The 18,385-nt window shown below is 58.2% G+C and overlaps 1 protein-coding gene across 1 annotated transcript; it reads left to right on the top strand.

The window, feature by feature from the left end:
- Positions 1–670: 670 nt before the first annotated feature.
- Positions 671–16,297, top strand: PYGM (glycogen phosphorylase, muscle associated). The gene is made up of 20 exons (XM_073351998.2): positions 671–2,052; positions 4,618–4,719; positions 4,866–4,944; positions 5,872–5,975; positions 6,354–6,485; positions 7,119–7,230; positions 7,670–7,752; positions 8,380–8,523; positions 8,758–8,850; positions 8,993–9,139; positions 9,592–9,755; positions 10,466–10,580; positions 11,196–11,297; positions 11,421–11,568; positions 12,031–12,089; positions 12,193–12,334; positions 12,966–13,173; positions 13,693–13,827; positions 14,290–14,356; positions 14,774–16,297. Exons 1-20 carry the CDS (start codon positions 1,810–1,812, stop codon positions 14,924–14,926), a joined length of 2,532 nt encoding a protein of 843 aa, XP_073208099.1. The 5' UTR covers positions 671–1,809; the 3' UTR covers positions 14,927–16,297.
- The last annotated feature ends 2,088 nt before the right edge of the window (positions 16,298–18,385 follow it).

Raw genomic sequence — 18,385 nt, 5'->3', positions numbered from 1 at the left:
AGTAGTTTGCGTGCATGGTGCTGTGACATGGAGACAATTCGTACTCAGCACACAGGGCGGGGGGGCCCTTTCCTGGGGTTTGAACATTTTGGCAATAGGAAAACTAGGGCACAGAGAAGGGAAGTGCAGGGTCATGCAGGGTGTACTTGGTAGGCCAGGGAGAGAACCCAGGCACCCTGCTTCCCAGCATTCTCTGCTCTAACCCACTAGACGACACCCCCCACTCCTCCCCCACACACTCTCCTTCCAGAGCTGGAAATAGAACTCAGCAGGCCTGGCTCTTAGTTCCCTCCTTCTGTAACCACTGGAACAAAGTCCCCTAATCAAGCCATATATATATATATATATATATATAAAAACTAGAGCCAACAACAAATAGATTAATAATAGTTATACAGTAATAAAAACCTCAAGTCACCCCATAGTGTCTAGGACACACAATGTTTTGAGACTGCCAGTGATTTGGCTATGTGGGATTCTTCTCTATCATTTATTTGACTCCATCCTTAATCTAATTGCATCCTAGTCTAATTACATCTTATTGCTTTATGATTCTTTCCATTCATTCCCTTCTATTATTATTCTAATTTCTCCATAACATTCTCAGCCTGCCTTCTTCCTATTCCATTGCCTTCTGCTAACTGAATTACTCTGTCGTTCTTACCCACTAATTTTCATTGTCTTGACTGCTAATTAATTTGAAAATCATTACACAACAGTAAAAATTAATATCCCAGCCACCACGAGCAAAGAAGTGACTTAGAGTATGTATATTGCCACTACACTCTCACCCTGGGCTGAGGTTTGAACCGAAGGCCGGCTTCCATCTACACAAAAATCAGCCAGATTTTGGTCAGCAGCCAAGCAGGACCTGGGTTGTGGGCCTGCTCGGAGGTGGGTCAGCACCCGAATTCTTCTGTGACTCCGGTCTAAACCCTGTAATTTTGCAGGGTTGGAAACACTGGATCCACAAAGCCAGTTTTATAATGCAGTGTAGCATATGCTCAGATGCCAAGGGCGTGGGGGACGGAGAGATAGATTGGGGTTGTGTATGGGGATGAATACATAGATGGTTGTATATGTAGCTAGAGAGGCCTGTTCTGGGAGGGAAGGTGAGATGGCTATAGAGAGGGAGGGTTTCACAGATAGACAGATGAGGCGGGGGCTGGAGAGATTGGATAAAGCAGTGCTTTAATGTTTTGTTAGTCCATGTAATGACAATAGCAGAAGCCCTTTATCAGCACTTCCTACCCTTGTGATTAACCCCCTCTGTCAGTGCCGGTGCTAACTCAATCAGGGGCCAAAAGCAGGACTATTTCTCTCTCTCCCCCCCCATACTAATCATTAATAGGGGCCGCTCAGCTGCTCCTCAGGGCCCTAAGCAATTGCTTAGTCTGCTTAAGCCTAGCACAGGCTCTGCCCGCTGTTGTTTTCACCCCTACAACTCCTCAGCCAAGAGGGCCCCTAGCGAAGGGAGATTCCCAGAGAGGTGTGGGCGGGATCAGATGAATAATTGATAAACCAAGGGGCGGAGCCTCATGAGCCGGGAGGCGGGGCGAGGGCCTCCCCCGCCCTCCCGGCCTGGAGGAGGGGCTCATGAATAATGTACCAATCTGGTGGGGTTAATAATACATGAGGGGCGGGGCTTAAGGCGCAGTGCTGCAGCGAGCGAGCGAGCGGGCTGGGCAGAGCAGAGGTCCAGGCTCCTTGGTGTCGCTCCCGGTGCCGCAGTGCCAGGGCCTGTGTCTCGCCGCGTGCAAGCCCCCCCCTACCGCACAGGCCAGCCAGGGCCCCGCCGGAGGCTGCAGGATGTCTCGGCCGCTGTCGGATTATGAGAAAAGGAAGCAGATTAGCGTGCGGGGCCTGGCCGGGGTGGAGAATGTCGCCGACCTCAAGAAGAACTTCAACCGGCACCTGCACTTCACGCTGGTGAAGGACCGGAACGTGGCCACCCCCCGGGACTACTACTTCGCCCTGGCGCACACGGTGCGCGACCACCTGGTGGGCAGGTGGATCCGCACCCAGCAGTACTACTACGAGAAGGACCCCAAGGTGAGCGCACGGGGGCGCGTTGGAGAGGGGCGCCCTGAGAACGGGTACGGCGGGGCGGGGGGATGCCCATGGGCGCAGTGGAGAGGGGGTGCTGGGGGGGTGTGCAGGGCTAGGGGAGAGTGCGCTGGGGTACTCTGGAGAAGGGGGTACTGGCTGGCTGTGTGTTGGGGAGGTGGGCGTGCTCCAGGGCGTACAGGGGCAGGGAGGGATAACACCCAACAGCTGAGCCAGGGGAAGGGCAATGGGGTACGGGGGAGGGGGGCCGCCAGGGAGCGGGAGAATGATCTGGGCACAGCAGCAGCGCTACGTGAGAGATTCCCTGGGGCAGGGAATGCGAGGGGCAAAGGATCAGGCGGGAGAGGTCCAGAAGGGTCGGGAGCAGGGGGGTACCTGGGCAGGGGCTGCAGCCAGCGGGACCACCGGGAAAAGGGCAGCGAGGCAGGGGAAGGGACAAAGTTGCAGGACATTGGGGCAGGGCATGTCTGGGGCAGGGGGAGCAGACAGCAGAGGGGCTACCAGGGTTGGTCAGAGCTGCTGCTGGGAATAGTGGGGCTGGGGGTGTGTGGTTGTTGGACAGGCCCCTTGTTCTAGGAGGATGGGGAAGTGGGCAGTGGATGGCTCACAAACCAAAACCTCCCTCCCATATGTGAGCCAAGCTCTAGCCTGCTCCTGACACCTGGGAGCCAGACTCCAGTGCTGGGATTCTCCACCCCCGCCCCCCAGCCAGGTTGGCTTGGCGTGTGCTCCACAGAGGGTATAAATACCAGCTGGACTACTGCCACCAGCTGCCTCAGACCCTTCAGCTCAGGGAGTAAAACCTGGGCTATTGGCACTGAAGGGCTTGGGATCAGACCCATGGCCCCATCCAGACCACTACTTTCCTTCCCTGACCCCCGTCAGGCCCATGCAGCCCCATGTCTGGTAATTCACAGGACAGCGCCCCTGGCTGGTTGTGGGGGTCAGTGGGAACTAAGCAGAGCCAGTAGGCTTCCTCCCCGGGGGCAGGGATGGGTCCTGCCCCTCTCACCTGAGCATCCCCAGTCCCAGGCTAGTGTCCTATCCACTGGGCCAGCCTGCCACGGGGACAGTGTGCTTGGGGCCCACTCTGGCTAGCGGGTGAGGAGGGCTGGGGGAGGGTGCACCGTTGTCACCATCTGAGCCTGGTTCCCCCCCCCCCAGAAGTTGGCGGGGGGGTGTGTGTGTTAACTCGTGGGGCGGTTCCTCCAGAGACCCAGGCGGGACCCGCAGACCCACTTGCCCTCCCCCAGCCGCCTCTGCTGCTACCCTTCCCCCACTCCCTCTGCTGCCCCTGCCCTTCCCCTCTCCCCCCACATCACCCTCAAGCCCTTTGCTCCCCCAAGGTTTTCTGTCCCCCATTTATCTCCGCCACTGTCCCACAGTGTCCTCCTGTCCCATCACCCCTTGTTCTTTCCCTCCCCGGGCCCCCAAGCCTCTCTGAGAGCGCTTTGGCCGTGGTTCACCCCTCCTGGCCGCCCTCCCCCAATCCCTGGCTAGCCCCCAAGTCCTGGGTGTGTGTGAGCCAAGGAATCAGCACAAACTGCCTCTCAGAGACCTGCACTGGGGGCTGAGCAGCTGGGCTGGGGAATCACAGTGGAGGATGGGGCAGTACTAGGGGATTGCAGGCCATTAATCCCCTTCCTGTTCAGGGGCGTGGGGGTGGCAAAGGTAGCAGTAACTGGATGTTTGAGCAAGTAGGTACAGATATGAAGAATTGGTGGTGCCACCCGGCATGCTGGGAGATGGGGGGGACCTGCAAGGGGGGAGCTAGGGTTGGGGGAGAGGTATAGGGTTAGAGGGTAGTAGGTTTGGTGGGGGCCACGTTTGAAGGAAGCAGGCAATAGGAAACAGGGCCTTTCCCCTCTAGGGGGCGCTGGCTGTGATCCAGCACCAGGGCAGGGGGACTGGCTGGCTGGCTCGCAGGCGGTGGTACACGGGGCCTCTCACCAGAAGTGACAGGTAATTGGGGGTGTGGGAGGAATCCCAGCTCTCAAGACCCCTGGTTTTGATCCTATCTCAGCATCCTGGGCGGGGGCACAGTCTGGTTAAATTTAGCCGAGCGTGACATTTGCTGTTGACTTTTGCCATTTAATCTGGGAAAGAGCCTGTGTCAGCCCATGGGGTGGGGGACTGGGGGGCGGGGGCGGGGCTGGGACACTGGATAGGGGCAGCGACTGCATACCTGAGACGGCTGACAGCACGGCTGATGCCCACCTGCCCTCCCCCAAAGGTTAGCTGGGCAATGAGCGCCTTTGAATGGCCTGCTGTATTCAGCAGCAGGGGCTTGATCTATGGGCCCCAGCAGCCAGCCACATGCACACACTCCCCCCCGCACCTGTCCCCCATAAAGTGTCCTGCCCAAGTAGGGTGGCAAATGGGATATGGAGCGTTTCTCCTGTAGGGGATGCTGACTCCAGTCCAGCCCCAGGGTGGGGGACTAGTGTACTTAGTGGGCCAGAGAACGGGGCATTGGGCCTGTTTCCTGGGGGTGGGGCTGACTGGCTCCCCAACCCTCCCCCGCTCCATCTCTGCCCCCTCTCTCTGCAGCGCATCTATTACCTGTCGCTGGAGTTCTACATGGGCCGCACCCTGCAGAACACCATGGTGAACCTGGGGCTGCAGAACGCCTGCGACGAGGCCATCTACCAGGTACCCCAGTGCCGGCCGGCTGGGGGCAGGTGGGGGAGGAGAGGGGGTGGAGCTGGGAGAGGCAGTGCCAGGGAAGTGCGGGGAGGGGATGGACAAAAGGGAGCCAGCTGCTGTCCCCTAACACCTCCTTTTTCCTCCCCCCACAGCTGGGCCTGGACATGGAGGAACTGCAGGAGATCGAGGAGGACGCTGGGCTGGGGAACGGGGGCTTGGGGCGCCTAGCAGGTGAGGGGAGCCAGCTTGGCAGCCATGGAGCTCAACGGCCCTGTGTGCCCAAGGCCAGGAGTGCCTCCCCAACACACACCCAGCCCCCTGACACTCCCCCCAGACAAAACAACCTCTGACACTCCACCCCCTGCCCCCAGACACACATCCAGCATCGCAACACTCCCCCCAGACATAACCTCCAACATACACCCAGCCCCCCAACCCTCCCCCTCCAGACACACACATGGCCCCCCAACACTGCCTCCAGACATAACAACCTCCAACACTGCCCCCTCACAGACACACACCCAGGCCCCCAACACTGCCCCCGACACATACCCGGTCTTACACTGACCCCCCCCCCCAACATGACATAACTCCTGACACTGCCCCCTCACAGACACACACCCAGCCCCCCCAGAGTTGATAATCACCGACACTGCCCCTTACAGACACACACCCAGCCCCCTGACACTGCCCCCCCGGCTCCTCCAAGACCTAACAACCCCTGACACAGCCCACCCAGACACACACCCAGCCTTCCAGACACTGTCCCCTGACACTGCCCACCCAGAACCACAGCTCTGCCCAACAGTCAAGGAAGAAAGGAATCCAGGGGCCCTATTCAGCATCTGCACCCACCCCCACCCCCATCATTGTCATCCTACTGCCTGTCTCCCTCCCCCACCTTCTGCACTGTAACCCCACTGCCTGACCCCTTGCCCACCTGCATCACAGTCATTCCACTCCTGCCCCATCCTCCATTTCCCACCCCATCACTGTGACCCCACTGCCTGTCCCCCTTCCCTCTTCCACATCTCCTCTACCTGCCCCCCATCCCTATCCATTTTCCTGCCCTCCTGGTCTGGCTGTTACTGTGCTACCCCCCTCTTTTCCCTTGATCTGGCTGTAATGCCCAACCCCTGCCCCCCTTTTCCCCCTCAGCCTGTTTCCTGGACTCCATGGCCACCCTGGGACTGGCCGCCTACGGCTATGGCATCCGCTATGAGTTTGGCATCTTCAACCAGAAGATCTCTGGGGGCTGGCAGGTGGGTCACACCCCCCATGGTGCGGGGGCTGGGGAGGGGGCTCCTTTCCCCCAGGGGAGCAGGGAGGGCACTGGGGGGATGGGATGTGTGTTGGGGGGCTGGATGTGTGTCTGGGGGGGGGCAGTGTAGGGTAGGAGTGGCCCACAAGTTGCCCCCAGTTTGAAGTAGGAGAGGCCCAGCAGGGAAGTTGCCCAGGGGCCTGTGTGGGGTGCCCTGGGTGGGGAGGCAGCAGGTGCTGCGGGGCACAGGTGATCGCAGCAGGAGATGGGGTGTTGGGTAGGTGGGATGCCCTGGGTGTGTGTGTGTGTGAAGGGACCCCTGGGGGTGGGGGGAAGCAGGATGACACTAACCCCTCCTCCTCCTGCCCTCCCTCTGCAGGTGGAGGAGGCTGATGATTGGCTGCGCTATGGCAACCCCTGGGAGAAGGCCCGGCCTGAGTACATGATCCCAGTGCACTTCTATGGGCACGTGGACCACGGGCCTGATGGCACCAAGTGGGTCGACACGCAGGTGAGTCTGGGAGGCCTGGGTGAGGCGTGAGTGTGCATTTGCACAAGAGAGGGTGTGAGTGTATCTGTACGTGAGGGCCTGGCAGCCATGCATGTACCCCTGCACAAGTGAATGGTGATTGTGCGTGAGTGTCTGTTCACATGCAGGGCTGTTGGTGCACAAGCCGTATACATGGGGAGAGAGGTGCATTCACAGGCCTTTGCACATGGTAGTGCGAGTGTGCAGGTATGCCTGAGTGTGTGCATTTGCAAGCACACAAGTGGGCATTTCCATGCAAGTGTGAGCTCCCTGTGCACCGGGGGCCTGAGCGTGCTCACATGTACCTTTGCACAAGTGCCTCCATGCATGTGCAATTGCCCAGAAGCACAGGTCCATTGCACGAGTGCATCATCATGCTCGGCATTCTGGGGGTACATATGCAGGGAGCCAGGACGCCTGGGTCCTCTCCCTGATTCACTGGGGAATTCAGTTCCCCTGTTTGTTCTTTTGTTTCCCCACCCATAAAAAGGGGGAGTGGAAGGTATTATGGGATGTGAGGTCAAATGGCCTGCTGGGAGAGGCTGGGTTGGGCTCTCTGCTCTTTGTGCTCACCGGAGTGCCATGGCTGGTCCTAACCCTGGTGTCCTTTGGCAGGTGATCCTGGCTCTTCCCTACGATACACCCATACCTGGTTACCGCAACAACACTGTCAACACCATGCGCCTCTGGTCCGCCCGGGCCCCCAACGAGTTCAACCTTAAGGACTGTGAGTGAAGGGGGGGCCCTCAGGCTGGGCAAGGGTCTGTATCTCTGCTGGATTCATCGCAGCAGCCAAGGGCCAGGCATCAGACCCCCTCTGCTGAGCAGGGCTGGGAGACAGCTACCGAAAACCGGGGGCAGTGGCTCAGTAGGAGGCAACCTCCCCACCCCGTCAGTGCTGCTGACCCAAATGCCCCACCATTAAGGATCCCTGTATAAACAGCCCCTCCCATGCCCCTCTCTGGAGCCAGCTCCAGAGCTGCTGGGTAAAGGATCCCTATACAAAAAGCCCCCGGGCCCCACCCAGAGGTGGCTGCACCTCATCACTGGGTGAGATCCCTGTATAAAAAGCCCCCACCCCAGAGGTGGCTGCACCTCAGCACCAGGCAAGGGATCCCTGTGTGAACTAAGGCCCCATTCTCTCTCTCTCTCTCTCTCTGCCTCAGTTAACGTTGGTGGTTACATCCAAGCTGTGCTGGACAGGAACTTGGCCGAGAATATTTCTCGGGTGCTGTACCCCAATGACAACGTGAGTAGTCCGTCTCCCACTCCAGTGCCCCCTGCATCCACTGCAGGGTTTCCTGGGGGGAACCTGTCACACCTGGGGTGTGGATTATACACTGCAGGGGAGGGGGGGTGTTCTGCTTCTACACCCAGCCCCCTGGTCCGGCAGCAGGGATAGGGCCCAGGGGGTCAGGTGGGTCTAAATCTCACTAGCCAGGAAGGTTCACCTTTGGGCAAAACTGGGATTTCCCTCTGCCCCCAGATCCCTGCCTCTGTGATGTGTCCCAAATGTTACCCCCTTCAAGGTCTCTGCAGCCACCTGGGAGCCTAGGTGGGAGAGTGAGACACCCCCTGTCTACTGCTTGGGGAGGCTGGGAGTCAGGACTCCTGGGAGGGGACATCAAGGCTGGGAGTCAGGACTCCAGGACTCTGGGAGGGGAGGGGAATGTGGTGGTTACTGGTTAGGAGCTGGGTAGCCGGGACTCCTGGGTTACATTCCCAGGTCTGCCACTACTTTCCCTATGCTGTGAGCAGGGTCTGCAGAGAGCCCATGCTGCATCTGAAGCCACTGGTCCATTCTGTGGTTGGGACTGTACAGGCCTGGAGTGGGTTGGTGGATGCCTCCATCCTCACCTGCCCCTCCTCCCTGCAGTTCTTCGAGGGCAAGGAGCTGCGTCTGAAGCAGGAGTACTTTGTGGTGGCGGCCACCCTGCAGGACATCATCCGCCGCTTCAAATCCTCGAAATTCGGCAGCCGGGACCCCGTCCGCACCTCCTTTGATGCCTTCCCTGACAAGGTACTGGCCTGTGCCAGCAGGGGGCATTGTAGGGAGCAAGGCAGGAGAGCTGGCTGTGCAGGGAGCTCTCAGCTACTACAGCTTTGGCCTTGCCCAGCAGGGGGTGCTGTGGGGAATGGGGCAGGAGCGCTGGCTGTGGTGCAGGAGCTGCCAGCTTCTCCAGCCCTGGCCTCTCACGGATAAGCTCATGCATCCTCTGTCATTGGTGGTCTGAGTTCTGCCCCTCTCCTGTAGGTTGCTATCCAGCTGAACGACACTCACCCCTCCCTGGCCATCCCTGAGCTCATGAGGGTGCTGGTTGATATTGAGAAACTGGACTGGGACAAGGTAAGGGGGGTGACGTTGGGGGCTCTGTGCTATAGGGAATGGGTGTCGTTGTTGTTCTGTTGAACAGCCACCATGTCCCACCCCAGAAGTTGCTGCATCTCAGTGCTGGGCTGGGGATCCTCATGTGCTGTCTCTCTCCCAGGCCTGGGACATCACGGTGCGGACCTGCGCCTACACCAACCACACAGTACTGCCTGAGGCCTTGGAGCGCTGGCCTGTCCATCTCTTGGAAACCCTCCTGCCCCGGCACCTGGAGATCATCTATGAAATTAACCAGAGATTCCTTGATGTAAGCTCCTCCCCCAGGATGGGCAGGGGTTAATCCAGTGGAGAAGTCCCTTTTCCCTCCATAGGTAGCAGGAACTGAAATGTGTTAGTCTAGGACTCCTGGGTTCTGTCCCCAGCTCTGGGAGGGGAGTGGGGTATAGTGGTTTAAAGCTGCGGGGTGCTGTCAGGACTCCGGGGTCTTTTCCCTGGCTCTGTAGCTGATTTGCATGTGCTCTTGCCGGGGTGAAGCTGTGGAGGGGGTAGGGAACCAAATTTGGGGTGTATGTTTTAAGAGGGAACCATGGGCATTTGGGATTGGCTCCTACTGGGGGGCAGGTTGGGTGCTGCAGGGATGAGTGTCCTGGGGCTAGGACAGTGGGGGACCCCCCATTTTCCTCCTAGGGGGGCTCGGTTGCAGAGCCTCTCCCTGGGGGTACCTGCTCCATCTGGATTCTGCTGTTCCCTCCCCCCCAGAGAGTCAATGCCATGTACCCCGGGGACTTGGACCGACTGCGGCGCATGTCCTTAGTGGAGGAGGGCAGCATCAAGAGGATCAACATGGCGCACCTGTGTATCGTGGGCTCCCATGTCATCAACGGGGTCGCCCGCATCCACTCCGACATCCTCAAGAAGACTATGTATGTGCCCCACCCCTTGCCATGCTCTTCCCCCTCACTCCCCTGCTACTTTCATTCCTTTCCTCTTTCATCCACTCGGTTCTCTTTTCCATCCTGCGTTTTTTCCCATTTCATTTTCCCCCCTTTTTCCCCCTCTTCTCTCTTTCCTTTTATTTTTCCTCTTTCCCTTTTTCATTCATTCTCTTTATTCCTTTATCTTTCTCTTCTCTTGTTTCTTCCTATTTCATTGTATCTTACCCTCTTTTTCGTTTTCATTCATTCGCTTCTTTCTGTTCTGTTCCTGTTTTCCTATATATTTCATTCTTTTTGTCCTTCTTTTTCTGTTCGTTCCCTTATTTCTTTTTCTCCACTTTTGACCCTTTGTATTTTTCCTGTTTAGTTAATTCTTTTCCCTCTTTTTCTGTTTGTTTCTCAGACCTCATTTTTTCCTAATTCACTTCCCTTTTTGTTCTTTTAGTCTCTTCTTTCCTCTTTGGTTCTCTTCCCTTCATTTCCCCTGATTCATTCACTCTTCTCTTGATGCTTTCGTTCCCTTCTTTTCTCTCTCATCGATTCTTGCATTTGTTCTCTCACACATTCATCCTTTCTCTTCCCACTCCTTTGCCCTTTTTTGCCCTCTAGTTTGTTTTTGGTCCTTCTTTGATTCTTTCCCTTCTTGGTCCTCTCATTCATTTCTTTCCTGTTTCATTCCCCTTCTCTTCCCGCTCCAGTTTCAAGGATTTCTATGAGCTTGAGCCACACAAATTCCAGAACAAAACCAATGGGATCACACCTCGGCGCTGGCTGGTTCTGTGCAACCCAGGGCTGGCTGAGGTCATTGCCGAGGTGAGTGCAGGGAGTGGGGGGCCTGTGAGGTTCCTGGGGGGAAGGATCTTGGGTGGTGATATGCAGGGAGGGGAAGCAGCGGGAGGGGGAGTTTGGAGGATGCACAAGGCAGACAGACAACTGCAGGATCTTTGGGGGGCACCATTCAGTGATTGTGATTCAGACAGGGAGGGGAGAGTTGGGGGCACTGTGGAGTGGGGGGGATGCTATACATAGTCATGGGGGGATGACCATTCCGAGATGGGGGGGCTCTATGGGGTGGGGGGATGCTATATACAGACAGGCATTGGGGGACAGGCTGCCATGCAGGGATGGGGGCTCTATGGGGTGGGGGGATGCTATATACAGACAGGCATTGGGGGACAGGCTGCCATGCAGGGATGGGGGCTCTATGGGGTGGGGGATGCTAGATACAGACAGATGTTGGGGGACAGGCTGCCATGCAGGGATGGGGGCTCTAGGGGGTGGGGGATGCTAGATACAGACAGGTGTTGCGGGGCAGACTGCCATGCTGGGATGGGGGGGCATTCATAAGTTAAACCCCTCTCCTCTGCCTTGCCCCTGGAAGGGCAGAGCAAGGGGTGCCTGCCTACTCTGACCCTCCTCTCTCCCCAGCGTATCGGGGAGGAATACATTTCTGACCTCGACCATCTGAAAAAGCTTCTGGCCTTCGTGGACGATGAGGGATTTATCCGGGACGTCGCCAAAATTAAACAGGTACCAGGGTGTGGAAATGGCACCTGGTGCATCTTCCCTCTAGGGGGCGCTGGCTGTGATCTGGCCCCAGGGCAGGGGTTGGGATGCAAGGCCTAGGTTCCCATCTCTGCTCTCCCATGCCAGGAGAACAAGCTGAAGTTTGCTGCCTATCTGGAGGAGGAGTACAAGGTGAAGATCAACCCGAACTCCCTCTTCGACGTGCAGGTGAAAAGGATCCATGAGTACAAGAGGCAGCTGCTCAACTGCCTCCACGTCATCACCCTCTACAACCGTGAGTGCTGACCCCCCAACCACATGCCAAAGCTAGGGGGAGAACCCAGGTGTCCTGACTGCCAGCCCCCCTGCTCTAACCACTAGTATCCACTCACCTCTTCGGTGGTGCTGTCAGTGACCAGGACATGGGCAGCCATACCTAGAGTTGGTCTGACTCCTGTTCCCAGGGGCTGCAGCAGGAGTCGGTAACCAGGAATTGGAGCCTAGGGTCAGGACTGGGTCATCTGGAATGGGGCAGGGCGGGGGCAGAGCCAGGACAAGGCAGGGGCTGTCACTGTCAGTGACAAAGGCTTTGAGCAGCTGCTGCACTGCTGCTGGCCTTCAGAGCCGGTCTGCTGACTCTTCCCAGCTATGAGGCCAACCTCCAGGCCAGCTGCACTCGCCGGGGGCCCAGGAACTGGCCGGCTGCTGGCCCTGGTGCACTGGCCCTAACTCTGCGTCTCTCCCCATCCCCCTGCAGGAATCAAGAAGGAGCCCAACCAGTATTTTGTGCCACGCACCGTCATGATCGGTGGCAAGGTGAGATCTGGGGGCCAAGGCCCACCCCTCTTGGTGCTGCTGTCCCCTGGTGGGAGGCGAGGGTGGGTGTTAAGCGGCAGCCTCAGTCTCCGTCCCCCCGCAGGCTGCCCCTGGCTACCACATGGCCAAGATGATCATTAAGCTGGTCACGGCCATCGGGGACGTCATCAACAACGACCCCGTCATCGGCGACCGCCTCAAGATGATCTTCTTGGAGAACTATCGCGTCTCCCTGGCTGAGAAGGGTAGGGAGGCTGTGACCTCTGACCCTGCTATCCTTCCCCTACACCTGCCACCACTGCCCCAGATCAGGCTAAGTGCCCGTCTACCCCACACAGCAACTTCTGACCCCACTATTCTCCCACCAGGAGCGGCAGAAGGTCCCTAAAAGTTGTGGGGGGGCCATCGGCACCCGAAGCGTGGCTCCGCCCCACATGCTGCCTCTTCTCCTTGAGGCCCCGCCCCCATACCGCCGCTTCCCCCAAGGCCCTGCACCTGCGCTGCCTCTTCCCCCCCCCGACCATGCCCCCCCACTCACTTGTTTGTACCCCTCACCCCCCATTGCTCGCCCTAATGGTTGGTAAAAAAGGGGGGGCATGGCTCCCCAGCCGCCTCCCCCCGTAACCCCCCATTCTGGTACTCCTGTCTTCCACCCCAGATCAGGCCAATGGGGCTGTCTGCCCCTTGCAGCCTCCTCTGACCTCCATCCCTTCCACCCTGGTCCAGGGCTGGGTCTAGCCCACATGGCAGCTTCTGACCCACATTACTTACATTCACCCCCCCACAATTGCTCCGGATCAGGCAAATGGGCCCATTCGCCCCACATGGCGACCTCTGACCTCCCACCCCAGCCTGGTGATCCCGTCTCTCCCACAGTGGTCCCGGCGGCCGACCTGTCCGAGCAGATCTCCACAGCCGGCACAGAGGCCTCGGGCACCGGCAACATGAAGTTCATGCTGAACGGGGCGCTGACCATCGGCACCATGGACGGCGCCAATGTAGAGATGGCAGAGGAGGCGGGCGAGGAGAACTTCTTCATCTTCGGCATGCGGGTGGAAGACGTGGAAGAGATGGACAGGAAAGGGTGGGGGCCAGACCACTGCCCCTCCCTCATGCAGGGAACCTCCCTGCCAGTCCCCCTTCCTATGACCCCTTCCCTGCCGCTGGATTCCTGCTCCACCTTCTCTACACGCTCCCTGCCTAGCTGCCGGAATCTTCTCCGCTGCCTGGATCTCCTACCCATGGTGCCCCCTAACCCAGTGCCAGATTTGCACCCATCACCAGCTGCCAGGACCCTCCCGACACTGCCTGTCTCCCCTACTGCTATGATCCCTTCCCAGTTTTCCCCCCCACCTGGGCTCCTCATGCCATTTGCCTGCCCTCCTGTGGGGATCCTGCCCCCATTCCCTTAGCCTGCCTTCCCCATGCTGCTGGGGTCCTTCTTGGGGACTGGTGAGGAAGCCAGGTTGGGCAGGGAGCTTGGGGAGTCTCCTGCGGGAGGCCAGGCTAGGTGCTTCTGGTTGGGGGGAGCCCCTGAGGCCACGCTGGCCTGGGGTGGAGCCATAATCCTGAGGTAACCTGGCCCCCTTCACCTCCCCTCCAGCTACTGTGCCAAGGACTATTACGACCGCATCCCTGAGCTCAGACAGGTGATGGACCAGCTGAGCAGCGGCTTCTTCTCCCCCAAACAGCCCGAGCTCTTCAAGGACATTGTCAACATGCTGATGAACAATGACAGGTGGGGGGGCACTGGGGGGAAGGAATAAGGGACAGAGGCAACTATGCCTAGTGTGGGGTGGAGGAAGGGGGCTCTATCCAGGGCTTAATTTGTAATGAAAGTGGGGCTGGGGCTCAAGCAATTTTTTTACTTTCATAAGTGACTTGCCCAGAGGTGCTGGGGCTCAGCCCTGGCACAAATTAAACAGTGGCTCTATCCCCAGCTCTGGGAGGGGAGGGGGGTTTAGTGGGTTATGGGAAGGGGGGCTGGGAGCCAGGACTCCTGGGTTCTGTTCCCACGAGTGCACCCATAGTGAGGGGGAGCTGAGGCAGTGGGGGAAGGGTTTCCCCAGAGCTTTGAGCGTCTGCTGCTGGCTATGTTCCTGGGAGAGGCTCCCGGTGTCGATCCGAGCTGTGGGCAGCAGGTGGCAGCATGCACAAAGACCCCCAGCCTGACACCCTCCTGCTTCCCCTCCCTCTCCAGGTTCAAAGTGTTTGCGGATTACGAAGCCTACATCAAATGCCAGGAGAATGTCAGCGCCCTCTACAGGGTGAGTGTGCACCCCTAGTGGCCTTCCTGGGGTACTGCACCCAGCACTAGGAGGGGAGTGGGGTCTAGTGGGTTAGTGGCCTGGGAAGGCTGGCAGGTAGGACTCCAGGGTTCTATTCCTGGGCATCCTGTACATGTTCTTTTACCTATCCATCCATCCCCGTGCCCTCCCCTCCTCTGTCTGCCTGTCCCTCCATCCCTCCATCCTCACGCCCACCCATCATCTGCAGACACCCATCTATCTATACGCACTCCTCTATCTAGCCGTCCATTCCCCCATACACACCATCCCTCCATCCATCCCCAAGCACAGCCGGCCCGCCCATTGACACTCATCCAGCCATCCCATCTGGCCTCCCTTGCCCAATCCTCCAGCAGTCCAGGTGTGATTGCTACTGACCTGCCTCTCTCTCCCCAGAACACCAAGGAATGGACCAAGAAGGTCATTAAAAACATCGCCACCTCGGGCAAGTTCTCCAGTGACCGCACCATCGCGCAGTACGCCCGTGAGATCTGGGGTGTCGAGCCCACCCGCCACAAAATCCCTGCACCTGATGATCCCCGTGAATAGCCCCTCTGAGGCCTGCCTGACCTTGCCCCCATCACCAACCAAGCGCCACTGGGTGCCAGCAAACAGACACTGCGCTGGCTTCCCCCAGACGCTCAGCCTGTCCCCCATAGTGTGTGGGGACCTTTCCCCACTCTCTGTGTGGGGGATCCCCCCCTGTACCCTGCCCAGGGAGAACTGGCCGCTTCCTCCTGCCTCTGCCTAGCTGAGGATAAGCAGAGGGACATTTGGATTCCTGTCCCTCCCCCCACATTCCATGGAATTTGGGGATGAAGAAGCCCAGAGAAATGAGATGCTGGGAGTTAACTTTCCCCCTCTCTCTCCCCCCATAACATGCTATTTATTTAAGGGTGAGAAATTCCCCCCTTTATAAACCCCCACCCAACCCATTAGTGGGTGAACACCCAGCTATGTTTTGGGGCACACCCATTCTGTAGGTTAAAATCCCATGGTCCCCCATCTATTAACGAGGCAGAAGATGTGCCAGTTCCCTAGGGGAGGGAGGGGAGGCATGGGAGTTGTCCTTCGCAGGCCCCCAGCACTGTGACCCTCTTCCTAGCACACCACTTTTGCACCCTGCTCCACCCCCCAGCTTTGCGTGTGATGATCTGGGGTGGGGTGCCCTGCCTCTGCTACCCTGATGTGGTTTTAAATTTGGGGGATCAGTCCCCACCTACTGGAGATTTTTAAAATAAACAGAGTCACTCCACCCGCCCCCCAGCTTATATCTCTGTCCATACATCCGTCCCCCTGCTCCGCATTCACCCCAGGGCGGTATCAGTGCCTAGTGCTAACCCCCACGTAGCTCATTGCTACCACTTGAAGTGTTGTGTGTGGTTTTTTTCTTCCTGGTTTGGGGGAAGCCAGCGGGTATGGGTGTCAGGACTCCTGGGTTCTATTCCCAGCTCTGGGAGGGGAGTAGGGTCTAGTAGTTAGACCAAAGAGGGAAAGAGAATCAGGACTCCTGCGTTATATCCCTAGCCCTATTGCTGTACCTCCGTGCATACTGTTTTTCCTAGGCCATAAGACTCCTCTCCCACAGCCAATAGAACCCAGGTGTCCTGCCATGTACTTGCTGGCCGTTTAGGGGGCATTTTTGTTTGTTGTTTTTAGGGTTTCCTTTCTAACTTATGTCAGGGAGCCTGTACAAATACCCCATGACTTTCAACTCTTAATGTGGGGCAGGTGGAATGGAACAGTCTGGGGATTTGTTGGTAATTTTAATGATGGCCCTATATGTGTGTGTCCCAGCTACTGCCGCACTGGGTGGGGAGTCCTAGGAGCTGTGGGGTATACCGCTCTACCCCCCGCTTTCCCCAGCTGTGGAGGGTCTGGGGCTGTGAGCCAGCAATAAAGATGACACTCGACACTCAACACTCTCTGGCTGTGTTGCTTTTTTCCCCCCTCGGGGTCCTCGCCCTCACCCCACCTCACCCAGAAACTGGAGTCTTGGCCCCAACCCTGCACGTATCCATGCCTGGTGCCTCCTGAGAGGCAGGACTCCTGGGTTCTATCCAGCTCTGGGAGGGCAGTGGGGGCTAGTGGGTTAGGGCAGGGGGGCTGGCACCCAGGATTTCTGGGCTCTATCCAGCTCTATGAGGGCACGGGAGGCTGGTGGGTTGTATCTCCAGCACTGTCTCTAGCCTTCTCTTGACCTTGGGCCAGTCCCTGCCCCACCTGCCAGAGCTGCCATTCACAAGAGTGAGTGAGAGTGACGGGGGGCCTAGAGAGGAGATGGAAGAGTGTGTGAACCCCTCCCCCCCCCAGGCCACAGCAGCTGCTCATTACCACCCAGAGAGGGGGAATTGGTGCTAAAAATAGCTCCCCCAATACAAACAACCCTGCAGTGGGAGAGGAGATTCCTAGTGGCAGGAGGGGAATGGGGTCCTAGTGGGTTAGAGGACTGGGTACCAGGACTCCTGGGTTTTATCCCCAGTTCTCGGGAGGGGGCTTGGTGCCAGGACTCCTGGGTTTCTTGGTTTGTGACATTTTTATGAACCATGAATGTAAAGGATTGTTCTTTTTTTTTTTTTAAATCACAACTCCAGTAGCATCCCCCCCAGCACTATCCCCTCTTTCCTCTCCCCCCCCCCCACTCAGGGGTGAGCAAGCTGCCAGGCACCGACACCCCCCCTCCCCTTCAGGCAGCAGCGCTGCACTTACCATAATTGGTTCCAAGGCTGCTGGGAGCTGCAGTGATTAATTGGCATCTCAGCAGGGCAGTGAGCCCATAGAGATACACCCAGCCAGCCAGCCAGCATGTGCACACACACAGAGCTCCTGCACACTCTTGTACTCATGCTTTGCCAGCTCTCACACTCAGCTGGTTCTTGTGCATGTGCACACTCACACCCACTGAGCCAGTGCACGCAGAAAAACACACTTGTACACATGCTCTGCCAGCTCAAGCAGCATACGCCAGCAATTCCTGATGCGCACATAAGGGGATGCCAAAGAGCAAGGGAATAACTGTAGCAGCACCCCCACATGCCCTCTCGCTGCGAGGCTGGGACCCAAAGGGGTTTGGCCCCATTTGCAATGGGGAAACTCAGTGGTCAGCTTGCCCAATGTCTCACTGACCTCAGAAAGTAGAACCCAGGAGTCCTGGCTCCCAGCCCCTGCCCCTCTCTAACCACTAGACCCCACTCTCTTGCCGGAGCTGGGGATGGAACCCATTGTACGTAGTCCATCTTATCACCCTCCAGTCTCCTCTCCTGTACCGGAGCAAAGCCTGGGTCCCAACAAATGCCCCACTGCACAAATGGGGCTACAACCCCTTAGCAAGCACTGTGGCACTGCTCCCACCCCTTCCGGGAGGGGGGGGGAGCTCAGGACCTTAGGCCAGCCCTGCACACCCAGCAACGCACTGCAGTTGCACCTACTCTTCTAGGTCAGCGAGCGAGCAAGTTTTGACTCTTGGGGAGACATGTACTCAATCCAGAGGGGGGATGGGAAAGGGGTGGGGGAGGGTGTTCCCTGCCCTAGAGTTTAGGACTGTTTGCCAGCCACAGAAACGTGCATGGCGTTTCTGTTCAACCACAGACCACTTCCCCCCCCCACTCAGGCTGCTCCACCCTGTCCGGCATGGTGCCCCAGCGAAGGGGCGGAGACTGTTCTCCATGGTTACTGATGGGCAGCTGGGTGCTAAAATGGGGTTCGGGGGCTGACAATCTGGGCCTGAAGGGGGGAGGGGTGGACGATGCTGCAGCTGGCTGGGCCGGAGGGGGAGAGGGTGACACTGACGCTCCTTGGGCTGGGGGTGGCGTGTGAGGCTGAGACCAGCTCGCCCCATCCCCCACCTGCTCAGCCCAGCACCCACAGCCACTGCCAGGGTCCCCATTCCCCGTCCTGTGGGGCTGGTTGCTATGATAACAGGCTATTGCTGGAGCTGGTTGCAGCGTCGGGCTCCCCCCACCCCATGAGTGGGCGTCAGGGTCTGGACTAACCCAGTGGCCCCTGCCC

This window comes from Lepidochelys kempii, chromosome 7 (genome assembly GCF_965140285.1).
Source record: "Lepidochelys kempii isolate rLepKem1 chromosome 7, rLepKem1.hap1, whole genome shotgun sequence".
NCBI classification, from domain to species: Eukaryota; Metazoa; Chordata; order Testudines; family Cheloniidae; genus Lepidochelys; species Lepidochelys kempii.
This window is presented reverse-complemented; position numbering and strand designations above follow the sequence as displayed.

What these genes read in the sequence shown, in the direction of transcription:
- PYGM (XM_073351998.2), top strand. Translation starts at nt 1,810, where the DNA reads ATGTCTCGGCCGCTGTCGGATTATGAGAAAAGGAAGCAGATTAGCGTG. An exon ending in TTAACCAGAGATTCCTTGAT is followed by an intron (nt 9,140 to 9,591) that starts GTAAGCTCCTCC and finishes CCTCCCCCCCAG; the next exon opens with AGAGTCAATGCCATGTACCC. An exon ending in ATGCTGATGAACAATGACAG is followed by an intron (nt 13,828 to 14,289) that starts GTGGGGGGGCAC and finishes CTCCCTCTCCAG; the next exon opens with GTTCAAAGTGTTTGCGGATT.